This window comes from Oculina patagonica, chromosome 12, assembly GCF_052425735.1.
Source record: "Oculina patagonica isolate OP01 chromosome 12, crgOcupat, whole genome shotgun sequence".
In the NCBI taxonomy this organism is placed as follows: domain Eukaryota; kingdom Metazoa; phylum Cnidaria; class Anthozoa; order Scleractinia; family Oculinidae; genus Oculina; species Oculina patagonica.
The window spans coordinates 8,298,002-8,317,354 of NC_135769.1; the positions used below are offsets into that span (position 1 = coordinate 8,298,002).

The 19,353-nt window shown below is 37.3% G+C and overlaps 1 protein-coding gene across 3 annotated transcripts; it reads right to left on the reverse strand.

Moving 5' to 3' along the window:
* Positions 1 to 962: 962 nt before the first annotated feature.
* Positions 963 to 19,223, reverse strand: LOC144633251 (lamin-B1.S-like). 3 transcript variants are annotated; one of them, XM_078492087.1, is made up of 14 exons: positions 16,911 to 19,223; positions 15,129 to 15,411; positions 14,290 to 14,475; positions 13,679 to 13,804; positions 13,308 to 13,528; positions 12,724 to 12,905; positions 12,102 to 12,219; positions 8,450 to 8,528; positions 6,098 to 6,205; positions 5,202 to 5,321; positions 4,718 to 4,857; positions 3,952 to 4,189; positions 3,103 to 3,269; positions 963 to 2,607 (listed from the first exon to the last, which is right to left on the reverse strand). In XM_078492087.1, coding segments are annotated over exons 1-14 (2,280 nt in total). In that variant the 5' UTR covers positions 17,222 to 19,223; the 3' UTR covers positions 963 to 2,606. The 3 variants fall into 3 exon arrangements, with proteins under 3 accessions (XP_078348213.1, XP_078348214.1, XP_078348212.1); XM_078492088.1 differs by lacking the exon at positions 963 to 2,607 and having other exon boundaries at positions 3,099 to 3,269; positions 3,952 to 4,093; XM_078492086.1 differs by lacking the exon at positions 963 to 2,607 and having other exon boundaries at positions 3,099 to 3,269.
* Between the last annotated feature and the right edge of the window lie 130 nt (positions 19,224 to 19,353).

Here is a 19,353-nt window from a genome sequence, read left to right on the forward strand (position 1 = left end):
TAAATTTTATTGTAAGAAATAAAGAATACTTAGTAATCACAACCTTCTGCATTGCTAAAGGGGACAAGGCCTTGTCAATTACCCCTTACCCGAGTTGCTCGAGGTAATGAATGGCTTGCGAGTGTCTGTAGCAAAACGTAAATTGTTTGGAAAAAAAGTTATTACCGCTTTGAAATCTCCAGTCTCGTCTCCAGGGTCCTTCCCTGTTTTCTCTCAAGAAATGAAGAGGGAATCTTCATGTTCAAACCTGAAAATGTCGCACAGGAGAAAAAGACCACCGCGCAACAATCTTCAATTTCTCTACCCCCTTTTTTCAGCAGGCATTAAAGCTACCTCCTCCCCTACATCCTCCTTATTTCTCCAAGAAGCCTAGCCACCAACACGGACTCTCTTTGGGCTTGGCACACAGTCTATTCCTTCCCACTGTTGGGTAGCCTGTTCCAAGCTCCCGGTATTGTAAGGTGGAAAGATTGCGTTACGAGCTCACAGAGGGTCTGTGTAGGAATCTAAAAAAAGAGCCTGAAAAGGGCTAAAACAGGGCTGGTTGTTGTCAAACTACAACTGAATTAGGTAGACTGTTTTTTCGGAGCCGCACGAAACAGTTGCCGTTGGCGACAAAGACGTGTGTTTTGGGTCACGTGGGTTACAGCTGTCAAATGAAAAGGTAAACGCACGTGAGCACATTCGTTTGCTCGTTGTAGAACATCTTGATCCTCGCTCGCGCTTCAACCAGTTATCAGCCGTCGATCTTTCGCTTTCTTTTCGATCGGCTACTTCCTTAAACTGCCCTCGAAAGTAATCTGATGCAGGATCCCCTCCTTCAGCTATAATAGAATCGACTATGTTGCCTCGTAGGCTGTCGTCTATACTTTTTCCACGGATAAAAGACCTTCCCTTGCTATTAACGGAAAAGCCCGCAATCTCTCTTGCCTCAGGAATGTGAAGGAATGTGATGGAATGTGAAACGTAACAGTGCTTGTGTCATTTTATTTGAGACAAAACAAAGAGAACCATTCTTTTGTACAATTCAAGTCACTTATTCACACCATGCAAAAAAAGCACCTTCTTTCTACGAAAATCACCAAGATCAAGGTCTTAGAAGTGTAACATGACCTCTTGATTATTTTCATGGCCATAAAATTGCCGTGCAAATTTCAGAGTCACTCTCGTCCCCCAGAGCCGCTTGTCCCTCTTAGCCGGCAGAGCCTGGGGAATGAGGAACAAGTGGTTCTGGGGACACATGATTTGATTGGATGGAACTTTAATAAAAGAAATTTGAATTTGGCAAATCAAATCAACCGTAGTAAAATCCCCAACAACGAAGGGATTTTGAAACAGTTGATTTGATTTGCTAAATTACCTTATTATAGGAAATTAACGATACATGTTATTAACGCGAATTTCAAAAATTCGCGTTAATTTTATTGATGTTAATTAATATAAACACGTTTACTATAAGCATTTAACCAGAACTTTTCTTTAATTCGCGTTAATTTTATTACGCGTATATTTTGTTCGCGTTGTTAAAATGTTTCGTTATATTTCTATAATAAGGTAATCTTTTTTTGAAGATCTAGCCAATCAAATAATGTGTCTCCAGAGTCACTTGTCCCTCATACCTCAGACTCAGCAGGCTAAGAGGTTCAAGTGGTTCTGGGGATGAGAATGATTTCAGAGTGTGCTATTTTTGTCTGGTCCGCCTTGTCCCCAGTCTTGCCTCATTGGTTTAAGTGCGGTGCGCGTGTAATTGTGGACCTAAAGAAGCTTATACAACTTCGCCAACGAAATGCAATGAAGCCTGGGACGAGGCAGATGATTGGCCAATTAAAAATCCATACTCATGAAGTTCTTCTTTAAAGAGGATTTTTTTCAAAAAGCAGTTGCTCACCCGACCAAAATTATTCACTCAACTATCTGACTGTTCCTTCTATTACTTTGGAAAACGTTACGCGTCCGTAAAAATGATAAAATTCGTTTAATTTTTTTTTTCAGTAAGTTGTTTGGAATTCTCATGTGTTGGTAAAATTCTGTTTTTGTGAACTCAGCAAGACTAGTCATTTTAACCACAAATAATAATTTAAAAAAAAAACTGAAGAGCTAAAAAATGATATGTACTAGATATAGGATCAAATTCTCTCCATTAGTACTGTAATAAATGTATTGGAAGCACTTAGGAGAATTTGTTTGCTATATCAGAATAAGGTTTTATTTACATTGCATGGAATGAATTTGAGTTCAGTCAGGATCGCTCAGGTGCTACCTACATCGTCAAACTGTTTGATTTTTTAAAAGAAAAAAAGTGCTATCAACAACCAACTCGGAGTTTTTAAAAATAATTAACATTAAAAAATTAAAAAACTGATATGGCCCATTTACTCTGCACTGCTTTGGAACACATCGGGTTCCACTTAAGCTGTGCCACAGTTTCTTATTATTTGTTATTTACATGGTCCAAGAGTGAGTTAAGTGGACACAGTTGCCAATGTTATCCAAGTCGTACCAAAACCTCTAGTGCAGTGTAAATGGACCCAAGCACAACATTAAAACATCATTTGTACATCCTTTCTCAATCTGAATGCTTCTTGCTGAGTGTACGTGCTTTAAAATCTGTTAACAGAAAATAAAAAATAAAAACGTTGTTAATACTAAAATCAAACAGTTTGGTAATTGAAAAACAAATTTGTTCGGTATCTCTCGTGTGGCAAATGAACGACGGGTCAGAAAAGAGGCAACGAGGGGAAATGCAATTCATATTTTCAGCTCAAAACAAAACGAACGTTGTCTTTACATCTGAATACCTTTTAAATAACTCTTTATCTCAATTCCAGTAGTCACTTGCACGCAGGAATGAGAACGGCGCAAGTTACAAAAGGCATGACAAGTTCGGCTTCTACCCGCAGTAGCCGAACACAAACTTAATGGAAAAAATTAATAATCCGCCACTATTATGTACTCGTGAACAAGTTTCTCTTGAAGGATCACACTTTGGGATTACATTGACGGGCTCAAACGTTAAAACCATATTAGAGCTACTCCCAAAAGAAGACGGTCTTAGTTTCATGATTTAATCATCCCGAGATTGGGTTCATCTAATGCCCTTACCATGTGTGCGCTATGACATACGGTCGTGGCATCGGTGGTGCAAACTCAACCTTCTGTTGACTGTTGATTTGGCTCAGTCTGTCTTGATGTTTCTGTGACGGTGAACTGAAGTCTGTTGCCGGTAAAACACGGATGGATCCTCCCTGGCCATTCTTTGGGGCTGAGCTCTGTTGGTCATTAACAAAGATGAGTGAGTGCATGCCTTCTGCCTAAGTCCGCAAACACTATACCAATAGGCTTCACATTAACTAGCAATTCATTTATTGATATATTGTTCATTGCCATGCTTCCATCAATAGCGTCAATCCACATTATGAAAACACGCGCGGCCCATGATCTTGTATGTAACGTATTTTTGTAACCTATTTTAGTCTATTTTATTTTATTCTCGAAGTTATTAGCTACTAATATTAATAATATTAGCTATAAGTTACTCTAAAATTCGAGAGAGAAAATAAAGTCTATGTTATGTTATAGTCTAATCTGTTTCGCTCCTAACGTCAGCTTTCCAGATCTACTACTTTTATCAACTTCCAAATTAATAAGTGACTAAATGAAAAAAGCTATCCGATACTTTTCTTATTTTCATTACCATGAAGTCAAATACACAAGCGAATCGAATTCAGGCACAAGGTATAAAGCTTTAAAAAGCTCTAGATTTTTCTTTAAGTGTTTTGGTAGACAAACAGTTTATAATGTTCACTGCTTTTTTCACATCTGAGAGTTCTGCATACAAGATAGATTGACTACTGAGATACAGTAAGCAAAAACAGTCATTCAAGGTGTCTAAAAAGACAATTTTGTTGCAGACAGGTTTTATTTTCAAAAGTTTTCTTATCCACCACCAACCTTGCTATTCGGTAGAGACGTCCCTGTGAACCTTCTTAGAGGAGCTCCTCCAGTTCGACTGGCCCCAGAAGGGTCCGGCCTTTCTGTCTGCGACCTCGCCTGAGGGTGCATGCTCATGGCATCATGGCCGCCAGTTTTGGTCCTGGATTGGACAGTGTGCGGGTGGAGAGGGTCAGTTGGGGGATTAGAGAAAGGTTTGCCTTCTATCTCTCTTGGTACAGGGTCGGGGACTCTGGACCTAAGGGAATTGGGGGCAGTAAGAACTAAAACATTTTTGAAATTCACTTTGGACAACCATTAAAATTACTCTGCTTAAAATTAGTACCAGATGGTGATTTACAATACCGTAAAAACATGTAGCTTAGGTCGAACTCAGGACTACCATGTTATAAAATCCAACCATTGTTCAATACAATACAATGCGGTTTTGAGATTTCAAGTTTATGGAAGTTAGACATTTGAATTGCTTTTGCACTTTTTGTTAACGTTTTTGGAATCACTCAATCCCGAAATCGGTCCTGACGCAAGTCCGTCGTATCCTCAAACACCTTTTAGAAATGCAGATACATACAGATTGTTAGTACTGTAGGATTTCATCAACATTTAATTCAAGGTTATAATTAACTCAAGTAACGGGAGGTGGTTGGTTCTAACAACTCTCCCAGGCCAAGGCCTAAAGTGAATCGTTTTTCTTTTTTTTTCTTTTTTTTTTTCAAAACAAAAAAAGACCAATACCACGTTTCTCTAGCTATAAATGTATGCCTACCTTGGAGAGCGAGGGGAGGTTCTTTCCTTGACAGGCTCTCTGTCCAACCCACTCTCTGGCAAGACAGTTGGTCCGGTGTCTCGTGTGGGGATTTGGTTTGGTACACCAAACGGATAAGCAGCAGTGGTCCATGCCACAGCCTACAAAGTATAAAAAAAGAACTTAACTAGCTACACAAAGAGATTTGCCCTGACCATCGTTCGTGAATGCACCAGATATCTCCTTCAATTTAAAAGTCAAACCGCTAGTAAAAATATACCTCTTAGTTGTAAGTATATTGACTGTGAAGTAAGCCCTGGTGTGTGACCATTCAGCCACTGAGTAAGACTCCCATGTTTTTGCTATGTTATGTCGTGCAATGTGAATCTAACTTTCACGTCTGCAGACTCCTAAACAGCTGCCTTGGTCAAAACATCTACTAAAAGATCCCCAACGCCATCATTTTTTCTGTATCACCTTTAATAACATCAACAAGGAGGCTTACCTGTCCATTAGGCTTGCAAAGTATTGTGGTACACTCTGGTCCAGTCCCCCACTTGTGCTGGTCTTTCCACAGGAAGTCTGATGGAGGATTATGTCTAGACAAGCTTGCTGCTGACCACACCTACAAGAGCATTTTAACGGTTCTCCCTTAACCAGTATGTATTGTACACAAAATAACTATATTAGATGGTTAAATTAATTACAGTTTCAGAACAGTTTTCAATTGAGTGTCGTAAAACCAAAACCAAAGGAATCATTCTGGCCAATCACAAAAGACATAGACAATTGTTACATGAAGTAGTTATAAGTTCAATTTCTTCGACCACATATGGTCATAATCGACAGTTTGGTGCAATACCACAAGGTTTGGACTTTGGTGAAAATATATGACGATGATTTGCTCACGCTGTTTTGTTAAATGCCTCTTCCTCGACTCTTCCTTGGAACAATTGCCTTCGCATAACTGAAGTTCATTAATGAATTAGAGACTGTGGCGACTGGATCCGTAAGATCTGAGCATTGCATTTACCACTGTGTTTACTTGTATCGAAATGCTAGTTGAGTTGTTTACCCTATTCGTGTAGGCCTATGTATGAAGCTAACACAATTGTCAATATTAAAAGAGTTGTGTTTCTTGAATCTCACTGGTTCTTGTTACACGTTCGTAACACAATCCAGTACCAATCAAAACTCGAAGCAAATAAATGTTCCGACACGAAGCGCGGCAAAACGTGCGCAAGCGAGTCACGATTGGTTTAACAAGTTTCTGATTGGCCGAGAAAGTGGTGCGAGAGTTTTAAACCAATCACTGAGCGTAGTAATACAAAACCAATGCAAACGCGAATTATTTTCGACACTCAATTGAAAACCGTTTTAACTTGTAACTACAGTACTTACAGTTGCATTTGTCAGAGCCTTCAGGCGAGTTCTTGGAGGAAAACGGAAGACGGTTACAGGCCTGCCAGCAACATTCTGTTGAATCATGTACCCACCAATCTCTTCATCCTAGGAAAAATTAAGACCATTTGTGTGAACAGCAATTTTCTAACAATCTCTAGCTGATCCTAATGTCTGTCCTTTTTACCGTTATTTCATGCTGATTTTTATTTAGTTCAATTCCAGCATGTAGCAGATAAATTTCACCCTTGTCTAATGTATTAAAATTAGGATATAATAATAATAATAATAAGAACTTTATTTAAGTGTCTATTCTTCTAGCTAGCCTTAAGCTTACTAATCGGGGACACTGTTTAAACTAAAATATAATATAAGTACAAAAACGATTCTGGTCTATTTACATTAAATTATGCTACATTTTCCAATACTCTTTGTATTTACATCTAATTCCTACAATTAAGATACTACTTTAAAATACGGAATATCGAACCTATATTTAATACTTATAGGGTGGTTTCGGCTCAAGAGTTGCAAAGGTAACACCCTTTGCATGTGTCTCCTCCGACAAGTCCACTGAGTTCCCTTCCCCTGATGTTCGCCTTGAATCGCTGCAAGGACGTTTCGTTTTTGTCCCTATTGTCTAATTTCGACCACATCAATGGCCCAAGGAAACGAAGGGAATGTTTCCCGTACTTGACAGTTCTTACTCTGGGTACGTAAAAATCTGAGTTCCTTAAGCTATAGCTCGAGGGTGATCTAGGAAAAAGCTCTACTACGTTGCTAGGCAGTAATCTATGTTTCACTTTAAACATGAAAACTGCGATTTCTTGTTTTAGTGATTGGTTTCATAATTTAAACGGACTTCCTCGTGGATGGTACATCTTGGGAAACAAATTAGCCAATGTTTTCTGGTTTGTTATTCGCAATCTGTCATAATCTTCCTACGTCATAGCTTTCCTTGTTTATTTTTGTTAATCATTACTTCTTTGATGTTTTTTCGACGTTTTTGCTTGTTTACAAGCTAAAAACGTAGAATAGGGGTTATGTGAACAACATTTGGAACCACATATTTGTAAACTCTCAAGGGACTTTTTTAATTTCTCAAGGGACTGTTTTAATTTCTCAAGGGATTACTTTCCGCTGTGGGTGATCACTTGCGATCTCGTGAAAAAAAAAAAACGTGACTTGTCACATTTACAAACGTTATATAACAATTTTAAAAGTGACATGTCAGCTTTCTTATCTCAACGCACGTGTGTCTGAAAGGCGATAAAGCGTCGCACAAACAATGGATTGCGTAACTAAAACACGAATAAATAATCTAGCACTTAATCGTTTAAAAATTACAAACGTCAAAAATAAACCATACCAAAAAACTCGCTCTTTTCAAAGATATTATTGAAGTTAAAACAAATGCAAGAGATGGGGGCGCGCTTCTTTTAGCTTAGGAGCGGTTAACAATCCGTCATCTGTCTAGGTCGTTAGGGACGAGATTTCGCGTTGACAGCAATGTTGCATGAATCGGCTTTACAACATGCGATCGTATCTACGCAGTTCGAGTGGAATTTCAGTCAAAGACAGCAAAATTCTTTCGTATTTCATCTTCAAATATAATTCGAAAGCATTCACTGAAACATTTACTGTACATATGGCTTTTGTTTAATCCTGGGTCTTGATATCCGACCCTCGCAGAGCCTAGACAAAACGCAGCTTGAGTGTAACGATTTGTTTACGCCGCAATTATATGTGCAATGTTTTCTCCGACAGTAGTCGGAAATATCCGTATTTTTTTCGTGCATTTTCGTGGAGCAATCGTAACGATACGGCCTTGAACACATTGAACAGCGGTCTACCTATAACAGTTAAAATATGGCGTCGCAAAAACAAAGCGTGGAACGCATATTTTGCTGTTTCATTTGCTAATTTCGCTGCCGTAATCGACTGCCTCGAAAGGTCCTTGCAATTTTAAAGTATAGAATTGTCAGATCTCGCTGAAATTTGCACTGTTTATTTGTGTAATGTTAAGGAATATGTGTATAAATACCCGGCGCGGACGAGCCATTTTTGACAAAATTATCGAAAAATTATATGGCTGCATTTCCTCCGCGAAGATAGGAAATTGTTAAACTAAACTACAAAGAAACTGTAATGATAAGTTCGAAGAACAATGCACAGGATAAACCTTCGACTCATACTTCATGCAAAAACGTCGATATCTCGAAGAGACTTTGATTCAAATTTAGAAAACTGTTTTTTTCGAGGTCTCCTTCAATTTATAAGTAGTTTTATGCATCAGATTATATGACTTAAAATATCGCGACACAGCTCCTTAAAAGTTACAAGTTAACTCACCTTGAAGCTGGATGTGTTGAAGACTCTGACATAATTGCCATCAGGATTGACTTCCAAAATGCGAACATTTCCTGTGTGACTGGAGGTAAATATTCACAAAATGACATTTTATTGAGACAAACAATCATAGTCTTAATTTTCTATTTTGGAAGGGGAATAGAGTTAAGAGATTGACAACATTACGGACGAAATATGCACAGTTATAACAGCTTAAACCAACACGTTTTTTAATTTAGTATTATGGGAATTCATAACATTATTCAGGTGGAAAACTGTGGAACTTGATTAATTATTGCTGTCATTCAACTCGGAATAGAACTGAGGATAAACATTTTCTTCAAATTTTCTAAACATTTTCACATTTTCTGAATACCTTGAAAACTTTTTAAATATCTCAAAACAAAATCTGGATATTTGTGGAAAGGATTAGATCTACATCTGCACAATAATGCAATGTTTGTTTTCCATTGAATATCTAAACAATTTTTTGAGAATTTGGAAACAGTAAGTGCACGAAGAATTTTAAATAGTGTTTACAACTGTTACAGATTTGACAGGAAAATACACTGTACTCAGTACCTGTCAATCAATCACATCATGTCAATCTAAAATGGCTACGAGTGTTCTAAGTTTGGCACCTAAAATTACCACTTTTGCGTTTAAATTCTTGTATATAAATAACACAAAGTTGACAAGAAGATGAGGATATACTTTTGCAGAATAAAAAGTGATTTTATTGACAAATCGTTAATTCAGTACTTAACTTACAAAGTGCAAAAACTATTCTGTTCAATAATTATGCTAGAGTGCTTAGAAAAGATGATATTTTTTTGCCTTTAGTTAATGATCAAGTGCTGACGTTCAATCTTCATATCAAAGGTGAAAATTGACTAGACTATAGTTTACTATATATACATGTATAAATAACTTTAATCAATTAACCAGATTCTTAGCAAGTCAGGATGTGTCTGCTCTCTTATCTCTTCTTCCTCTTTGGATAGAAAAGACAGTGAGAGGAAGAGACCTCAAACTATCTATGAATAAGGCTAGGAGATCGGTGTGCTTATTATATAAAAAATATCAAATAAAAATGAAAGTGAAAAAATGACCTATTTTGTTTTAAATATTGTGTTTTTCTCAATATAGAAAACTTGTCTGATAGAAACGTTGTATGTACAATGCATCAATATCAATGTGCAATATGATCTTTGGTAGTAGAACTTGTAATGTTATTGTCAATAAATATCCCAATGAATTTAAAAATGATCTTTACTGTCACAATCAATAAAATCTTTCTTACTGTTGTTAAAACTTCTTTACCAGCTCTGATATCATAACTTAATGTGTATTTCAAAACGTTTTTTGTCAAATTATGTTGATTGGCAATGCTAAGATTTTGTGATCCCTAGCAGATAATTAATAGTTTAATTTGCAAATATTGTATTGTAAATAAATTTCATCCATTATAATCCCACAATAAATTAAAGTTTATGAACAAAACTCTCATGTAACAAGTTAACTCAACTGTAAATTAAATTTGTCATAATCAATTAATAAATATACATAAATTTAATATTTGATTAATATCACTTTGTTTTAATAAATCGATCAACTTGATGGTATACATCTAAAATACTCTAACCTCATTAATTTTTGCAATTATAATGTAAATCAATAAAATGAAATCAAACTAATTCATAACAATTATATTAATAAAATCTAAAACAATTTTAATAATTTAATACAAAATCTTTATAAATTGGTGTTTTTGGTTATAAATTAATCACAATAATCCTGTAGTACATATTATATATAAAAAGGTGTTAAAAAAAATTAAAAAATGAGTGCATATAAAACTCTTATAAATGATGTTCAGATGAGTACATTTTGATCAAATTAAATCAGGATTTAACTTCAAAACCCTTTTACTCCCAAGAGTGTCTAAGATTGACAGTAAGAAATTAATATAATATATTTTCGAAATTTATTCTTTTTTAAATACTGAAGAAAAAGCAATGCTCTCAAATAGTGGTGCTTAAAACACTTCATTTAAATAGTAACAACTTCACATTTATGTTCCATCCACATCTGAAGCTAAAATCACCACGTAATTATGATGTAGCATTTAATAAAAAAAGCTGTTCTAATTGTACTGCTCATCCAATTTCATTTGAGTAATAAGACAGTAGGGTTTCATTTCACAGAAGTGCAAAAACAAAAAGTATGTTATAATAGAACAATAATAATGATTAGACGAGTGACTTTAGCTCAAGGTTTGACTTTTGGGAGTGAAAGGGCTAAATTACAACGAGACAAATTAAAGTTACTTGATATTTAGTTATCAAAAAGGCATCATTGACTTTTGTTTCTCAATGGTAAATCTTGTAGTGGTCAAACTGGGCCAGTGTGCGTGGAAGGCTCCGAAGAAAGCGGGACCTCCAAAAGAAACAGAGAAACGAGAGTCAGATTGGTATTGAATTATCTTTAACACTTTCACTCCCTAGATCTGAATGTTAACTTCCCTTTCAGTTTACATGTTTTTCTTTTCAATGTCACTTCTTAAAAAAAATTGTGGCACATCGAGACAGTAGCACATCATCAGTGTTGTGCAAAATTTGATGGTAACCCATGGTTGGGAATTTAAAGGGTTAAAAACAACTGGCCCAGAACAAAAAAACTCGCAAATAAATGTAAAAATTTATTAAAATTTTACTGGTTTGACGGATTAATATATAAAAATAATCGAGTCTTGTAAAAAAATATATTAAATTTTGTTTAATCATTATTGTTAATGTAATTGCTATTGACACAGTTTAATACACAGTCATTCTTTTCTTTATTTTAATATGGCAAGGTTTAATTGAAGAAACTGAAAATAATTTCTCGCATGGTTTAGACCAACAATCATGTAAGCAACAATTAGGTAATAACATGCAATGTTGCAACATTGATAGACGCACACTGTACAAAATTATTCCATGTCAGCACAAGTGTCAGTTGAGCATCAGCCATTTGTGGTTTGATTGTTTAGAACTGAACATCGAGAATTTTTTTTTTAAAAAAAGACTCACTGGACATCTTCATTTTGATTCGCAATTATAACTCACTGGTAAATAAATCAGGTCACACATGTATATTAGGAGATTACTTGAGTGAAGTCTCAAGGAGCTTTTTGAATTTTTTTAAATATTAGCAATACAAATCAAAGTTCTACTATAAGATCATGTTCCGACAAAAACTAAACTAAAATAGCTATATATGGGCAAAGAAACCTCACAGACTTAAGCACCCTGTGTGCATAGGGAGGGGATATATTATAATATAATATAATTGTTCACTATTTTGCACACCAATAGAGACAGTCTTAAGACAGTTTAGTCGGGGATAGGGTATTGAAACAAAAGTATCATTTTAATTATTATGAATCTTAAATTACGACAAGCCTCAAATAATGTACTGTATTATAGAAGTCAGGAGACAAAGGTTCTCAAGTTATACCCCTGAGCCCTGTCCAGCAAAACCATACATCTACATGTACATGTAAAATTAAAGGGAGTCCCGGTACCCTTTCTCACATCCAGCACCCAAATGGCCTTTTTACAGGATGTTAGTCTGTATTTCATAGAAATTATGATTTAATATTAAATTTTACCTTGATGTAGGGCTGTGGTAGTCCACAAAGTTTGGTACATAGGACCAGGTGTGGCGGTATGGACTACTGGTGGTTATTGGGTGGACTACAGGCTTAACTTTAGTGCCAGTTAAGGTACCTGTGTCAAAGGACAAGAAAACAAATCATAATTTATTATTTTTACAATTGAACATACAATATATTATGGAGGATAGCTTGGAACAAGTGGTGAAGATACCGAAGGGCATGCAATACTGGCATTCCCTGGCAATTAATAGCCTTAAGTGCAGACACCCTCAAAGAGCTCTAGGATTAAGAAAGAAGTAAGCAAAAATGATATACATGTATGTATGGAATTTCTAGTGATGAGAGCCTAATGACCAAAACATCAACTGTTTTCAAACGACTTTATCTGGTTGATTTTGATCAACAAAATTAAAAACCTTATCCAAACATTTTTCATACAGTGACAGTTTTGAGTTACGGGGAAAATCAGTATAAATACAACATGACTCAAACTTTTCCCTAGAGTATGTACTATATTGTATGACTGTAACATGGTTGTGTGCAAATGGTTGTATCATTATCTGTTATTTAAAAGCTCCTCTGTTGAGGTCTTTACAGTTAATAGTTACATATGTACCTGAAGTAGTCTTGGGTCGCCGTAGCACTGCAGTGCTTGTAACAGCTGGAGGATGTGCAATGCCCAAGGTAGTGGCTGGACGTTTCAGTGTTGGGGCGGCAACTTTTTCTGTAGTGGTGGCGTGCCAGGTACGGGAACGCACTGGGGTTAAGGGAAGTTTGCTTTCCATGGCCAGGTTTAGCCTAAAGTGAAGAAGATACATGCCAAAAGAATGTAACACTGTTAGATTGATGTTTTCTCTGGTAGTGGTTACCAAGTTATTTTTAGTTCCCAGGAAGAGAGAAGATAGGAAAAAGAGTAGATCAGTGATAAAACTAGACACGGGGAAGGGTAAAGGATTATTATACACGTAAGGAGGATTGTTACAAGTTCATTCTACCGTGTTCTGATATTTGATGTGTCAATTATAACACAGTGCCATTTTTTTGGAGGGGGGGAGGGAAAGAAAATTCAATGTGCCAACTGTATGACTTTATAATGTTTTCCACTGAAGTTGAGAGGTATAAAGCAATTCAGTGAATCTGTTTGCATTAAAAATGCAAGTAACTTTAAAGCTTTTATTTGTGTTTTTAACATTACCATACCTTCTTTCCTCTGCCTCTAACAAAGTAGCAAATGCATCCAATTCTAGATCCAAAGGAAGGTGAGCATTGTATGCCAGACCCAACTCCCGCACTTTGGCCATCAGAGCTTCTTGAAGTTCTCGCAATTTAGCTTCAAGGTTCTTTATGGTGTTTGCAGCCTGCTGACGTTCCATTTCCAGGGATTGAATCAGGCCTGCATTTTGCCCCTCCAAACTGGAACACTAGAGTAAACACGGATGTTTTAGTGAGTTACATGTACCTTATGTATTTTACTTACTCACAACTTGATAAAAGTACAACAGCAATTATGGTAATAACTCTACCACGATGAATAACCACAACATTTTTTAGCAATAATGGTAATTACATACCTTGGCTTCAAGGTTGATGTTTTTGGAGTTTAATGCCTCAACTTGAGCCTTCAAATGAATGTTGTCATCTGTGGCTGCTGCAAGGTTTCGGGATTCATTATCCAGCTGTACTCTTATCTGACTCATCTGTGAACAGACACATGTTAAATATCCCAAGGTTTACATGTATCTTTGTCCAAGTGAATGTTAACTTAAATTTTTCTTACTATTTTCATTTATTTTCTTAAATTAACCTTGATTATAATTACACCCTTTTTCATGGACATTATTTCAATCAAAGAGGACAACTGTCTCAGAATGTTAGCCGTCAGTTATTTAATAGCTAAAAAATACTATAAATTGTGTAACCTAAATACACATGTTGAGTTTACCTCCATAATTCCCCTCTCCCCTCCCTCCCCCACCTGTCCCTCTCCCCTTCCGCAAAAAATTATTAATAATACCTTAATCACGTACATTGTCACACTGAAATCTATTACCATATCAGTTAAACCCTGTCACTAATTTTAGACACTGTTATTTATAGAACACAGAAGCGTCTGACTACATTATGCACAGGTTACGCTGTATTCAGTATCAATAAATTACAAATAATATAGCTTATACCATACCCCATTGTGGTATGAAATCTCTGCCTCTTCTTTAAACCTTCGTAGCTCTGCCTCACTGTGCAACTTGACTTTGGCCAACATGCTGGACAAATTTTCATCAATGATGTTATGCTCATGCAGCCTTTCCTCAGCCAATAGAATTGTCCTTTCAGCTTCATCCAGCCGACAACGCATCTCATGCAACTCCTGAAAATCAAGCACATCATTTTACATTTGGAAGGCCAGGCATGCATAGTACAAATTTATTTTGGATTTTTGGACTGGTTTGTAATGTGTCTCAGACAACTGAGACATTACCCTTAGAGTAGCTACACCCAGGAGTACATCACAGAATTTACTGGACAATGGTGAATTGTCAACCTGACAAAATACCCGAGGCTCTCCCAGAGGTTTCAAGGAACAAGTGAACATGGCCATTAACTCTTTGGGATTTGGAGACAAAAGCATTAATTAAGGGAACAGGGAACACCAAAATTGAACAAATATGTTTAGGGAGGAAAGGAAAAGGAAAATATTTGTTGGGAACAAGGGGACATGCATGAGCCCCCTCTGTGAGGCCCTCATACCTACAGGAACTAGACAAGACTGATTGTACACATGTAACTAGCTGTGACGGACTAGCACAGACTAGCATTCCAGTAATACTTTTAGCAAGCGCAATACTTTATGCTAAAGAAAACACCATATATGTAGCTATGTGCAGGCTCTTCCAGATTATGCCTTGCAAACCCCTGCCAATAAATTATTTTTAGCAAAAAAGTGGGATAAAAGTGATTCTATGAGTCAAGTATCTTTTTAAATTAGTTGGTAACTTGATTTGCCACATTCAATATCTTTACCTTTTCATGAAGCTGTTGTTGAAAGTTCAGCTTTTCTTTGAGTTGATTAGCTAAGGTCTGCAGATCAGCCCTTGCTGCTATTTCCACATCCAATGCCTGCTGAGTTTGTGTCAGTGCAGATTGAAGACCATCCCTGTCTCGCTTGGTGTCCATGTGAGCATTCTGGTGTTGGGTGGTTGTGACTCGTGCATCTTGTAACAGAGCCTCCTTATCTGCAATGACCCGGTGTGCATCTGCTAGAGCATTTTCAGTCTTTTTCCTTGCACTTGTCTCTTCTGCCAGTCTGAAAGGTAAAAAAATGGTTGAGAGGGAATACAGACCTCAACAGTCCCTGTTTGGAACATCCCCCCTTAATTACCAGTGATAAAGTTATTAAGTAAACCAAGATCTCTTTGATTTTACTCTAATCCACTTTCTGCTGATGGTGGATCATGACCTAACTGGGGGTGTGAAATTTTTTTAGTGCCCTTTGTGCCTTAGGCAGGAAAGAAATGGGACCTTCATAGACCCCATCCTGAGTATAACTTGACTTAGGGCCTCTATACATGAGACCCAAGATGAGTTTCCTCCCGGGATGAATTTTGTCCCAGGATGGAGACTCTGGAAGTCGTGACCCACCTGGATTGAATTCATCTCATCCATGCTTACATTGCAATACATTTCCTCCCGAAAAAATGTTTGCACGGTATTTCTTGTCACATTTCATCCCAGTGTTCAGGACAGGGATGAAATTGTCCCAGGATGAGTTCATCCCAGGACAAAATCATGTACAGTATACGTAGACAGCAACAATAAAATGACCAGACACAGAGATGAATTCATATCAAGGCGAAAGTCATCCCAGGACGAAAACTCTCATGTAAAGAGGTCCAGTTAATGGTGTATGGAGATGAGAGGGAGGGGTTTAAATATAAAAGGAGGAGCTTTATATGGGATCTGTATTATTATGATATTTTAGATACCGGTAATACAAAAAAGACGTTCATCTACCATTAGTATTGAAACTTTATTTTCAGAAGACTGCAAAAACTAACATGTAGCTTGAGGTTAGGTGGCTTGACAGGGGTGGGGGTGGGGTATTAGTTGACAGGGGTGGGGTGGGGGTGGGGTATTAGTTGACTTAATGCCAAAAAGGAGGGTGTAGGATGAGGCATAATCCCCAGGGGGGGGGGGGGCACTTCCTATAAATGGGCTAATGGGGATGTGCCGCTGGATGGGGTCGCATTTTCACGACTGGACTGACTATAATGGGGTCGCCATTTCAAGCATTTTTTATAGGGTGACTAGAATGGGGTCACACTTTTCCGGGATTTTGAGAGTACGAAAATCTGGCAAGTTGTGATTTATGAACGGAAATATTCGCCGAAAAAAATGTTACCGTATTTATTGCTGTTGTTCAATATTTGACAAACGGCTCCCAGAAAGTGACTAAGTTGGGGTCAAAAAATTAAATTTACCCAAAAGTGACTAAGATGGGGTCTATAATTGGCCATAGAATATGACTATAATGGGGTAGGGGTTCTGAGAGGCCAGCGGCACATACCCAACAAAAATTTACCCAAGTACCCCCCCCCCCCCGGGGCATAATCAAGGGAAGAGGTGACAGGAAATAGGGTAGTTACTAAGTTTTCTTTGTTTAATTTTTGCCACTCATTTCTATTATAAATTTTTAGTGCTAGTTCCGATAATAGTACTGTGCTACTATAATTATCATGACCGATCCATTGATTGATAGCGAAAAGAGAGATCAGATGTTATCACTAGAATAAAACATGAACTCACTTGTCTTGAAGCTCTGCCACAGAGGCGGAATTCTTCGCCGCTGCCAACTGATGCTGCGTTCTCTCGCGAGCCAGGTCCTCAAGTTTGTTTCTGAGCTCTTCAAGTTGTCGCTCGTACATGCCTTTTAAAGCCACGATCTCGTCTTCTAGAATCTTTGTCGTGTTGATGAGATTCACGGTTTCCATTCGACCGCTTTGTTCTCGCATTTGCCGCACGCGGGAAACGTACGAAGCAAAGCGATCGTTGAGGCTTTGAAGGTAATCTTTCTCCATGTAACGAGGGACGAGAATCGGCGAGCTTCGCGAAGTCATCTTTTAGTCCTTTGCTGTCTTAGCAACTAAATGGTTAAAGCTCTCGAGTCGCTAAATAAAGCAGATCTTTCAAGTAATCAAATTTAATAATTAAAGACGATTGTTAACAACTGTGGAATCCCTACCAAGATAAGTGGGAAAGTTAGCCGTAGTTAATTTACGATATCCACACGTAAAATGTCCCAATCGAAGTTCTGATACTTTGTGTGTAACTGTTAGTGGAGACAATTTCGCATATTGCTGCGAAAGTAGCCAAGGCAGACACAATCTGTAACCCCGATGATTAGATAATAATTGATTCCCGCAATTTGCAACAAAATGTTGTCGCTAGGGAAAGTTAAGTTAAACAAAACGTTGACTTCTTGAGTTCCTTGAAGTGAAGTTATCCACTTGTTTTAAACAGAAATATTTTCCGTGTGTTGCCAACAAATCTTGTGATAAAATTGCTCCTTTGCAAGATTCAGCAATCAATGGCTACGAAAGTTCAAGTTTCAATCACCTCCATAAAGTTGTGCGTCCAATATTCGCACCCACTCCAAGAATAACAAGTGATGGAATTCAAGCTTATCAAACGATAAACTACCTAAAGTTTGCGTTTCCGAGAGTTAACTTCACCGCGATTTCATACAAGATTGTTTCCAAGGAGAACAATATTTTGCGGTCGATCGAATAATTCCTTCACCAGTGTTGTGCGAGTTAGCGTCGAAACGGTTTCTAGGCAATGTGGCTGCTAAAGCACATGGGAACTTTATTCAAATATGCAAGGCGCGCACAATGGACAATAATATTTGTACGACCAATCAGATTACGGCTTTGAAGTGGGGTGTAAGATTTCATACATAACTGGCCATGCGTGACGCCATTGTCCACTGCAATTATTTAATTTTGCAAATAAAAGGGAGTTAATTAAAATGGGAATAATGAACTCAAACAACTTGCAGAATATTGGTTCACCTAACTGTAGTTGAGCATTGTCCAATAATTGTGACAAAAGCAAGGAGGGTTATTTTACTGACTGTAGTCTAATATAAAGGTGCAAGTAACATTATACAAGAAATAAGAAATATTTCATTTAGCTCAAATCATTTCTATCAATGTCTTGAATGTCAGAAAACTAATCCAGACTTTTTACTCTCACAAATATAAGTATTAAAATCACTTTAAGGTTGTTGACCTACTCCTTCCCTCCCCACCCAACAACAAAAAATATATTTGCTCATTAAAATATACAGGTTCCTTCTGACTATTTCTATTTTAGATAAATGGATTATGGGTAACCAAATAATGACAGGAAACTAGAATACTAGAAAAACACTATTATATTGTACCTTCCTCAGAGGCATTGTACCCGGCTAGTAATTCCTATAATTTCTAATTTTAATATGGAGCATCTTGACCCAGTAGGCAAATTCAATAGACAAAAATTCGCTATTGTCTTGCCATTACACTCCAGAAGCTTTTACAAGGGAGGGTACCCATGCAAAAAGAGAAAAAAAGATAACAGACTTCGCATTGTAATTACTGGTACAATAGCAGGAGAATAGTGTTATTTAACCAGAGAATGATTTCTAAAGGTCCCGCATCTTAATAAAAAATAGGTATATAGGCCTTTGAAATTTAGTTGGAGAATTCTACGTAGTAGCAGGAGAATTTTCCGAACTCCGATGTCTAATGAACACCCTGTCTTCCTTCCCCCTATACACAAACAATTTTTGATTGTGGAGAAAGACAAATTGATCCACCTTACTTCCAGTAATGAGCGCCTCCAGGCCAACAAAGTTTCCTTTGTGTTCCCATCTTTTATAAAAGTATATTTCTTTGATTTTGGTGTTCCCTGTTCCCTAAGATAAGCGTTTGTTCACCTGAATTCCCTGGAACATTTGGGGAGCCTCACTTAGCAATAGGGGCTCAATGCAGTAGCAACTATTGCAGAGATGTTTTTTCGATAAAACCTCTATTACAAGATGCTGTTCAGGGAAAGCAGACCACCCCCCCCCCCCCCTACCCCAAAGGCAAATGAAGACCAGATGCCAGAGTGGCAAAAATCGAGCATATAACATTTCAGGATTCTATTTGCCATGGGGAATGTAACTCAAAGGATGCTGTAGCATCATTCAAGACACAGAGAAAGT

Excerpts from the sequence above, each read along its gene's own strand:
- LOC144633251 (XM_078492086.1), bottom strand. The coding sequence starts at position 17,221 with ATGACTTCGCGAAGCTCGCCGATTCTCGTCCCTCGTTACATGGAGAAA. Across the intron at positions 12,906-13,307 it reads TTAGAGGCAGAGGAAAGAAG|GCTAAACCTGGCCATGGAAA; the intron begins GTATGGTAATGT and ends TCTTCACTTTAG. Across the intron at positions 4,858-5,201 it reads TTTGCAAGCCTAATGGACAG|GCTGTGGCATGGACCACTGC; the intron begins GTAAGCCTCCTT and ends TATACTTTGTAG.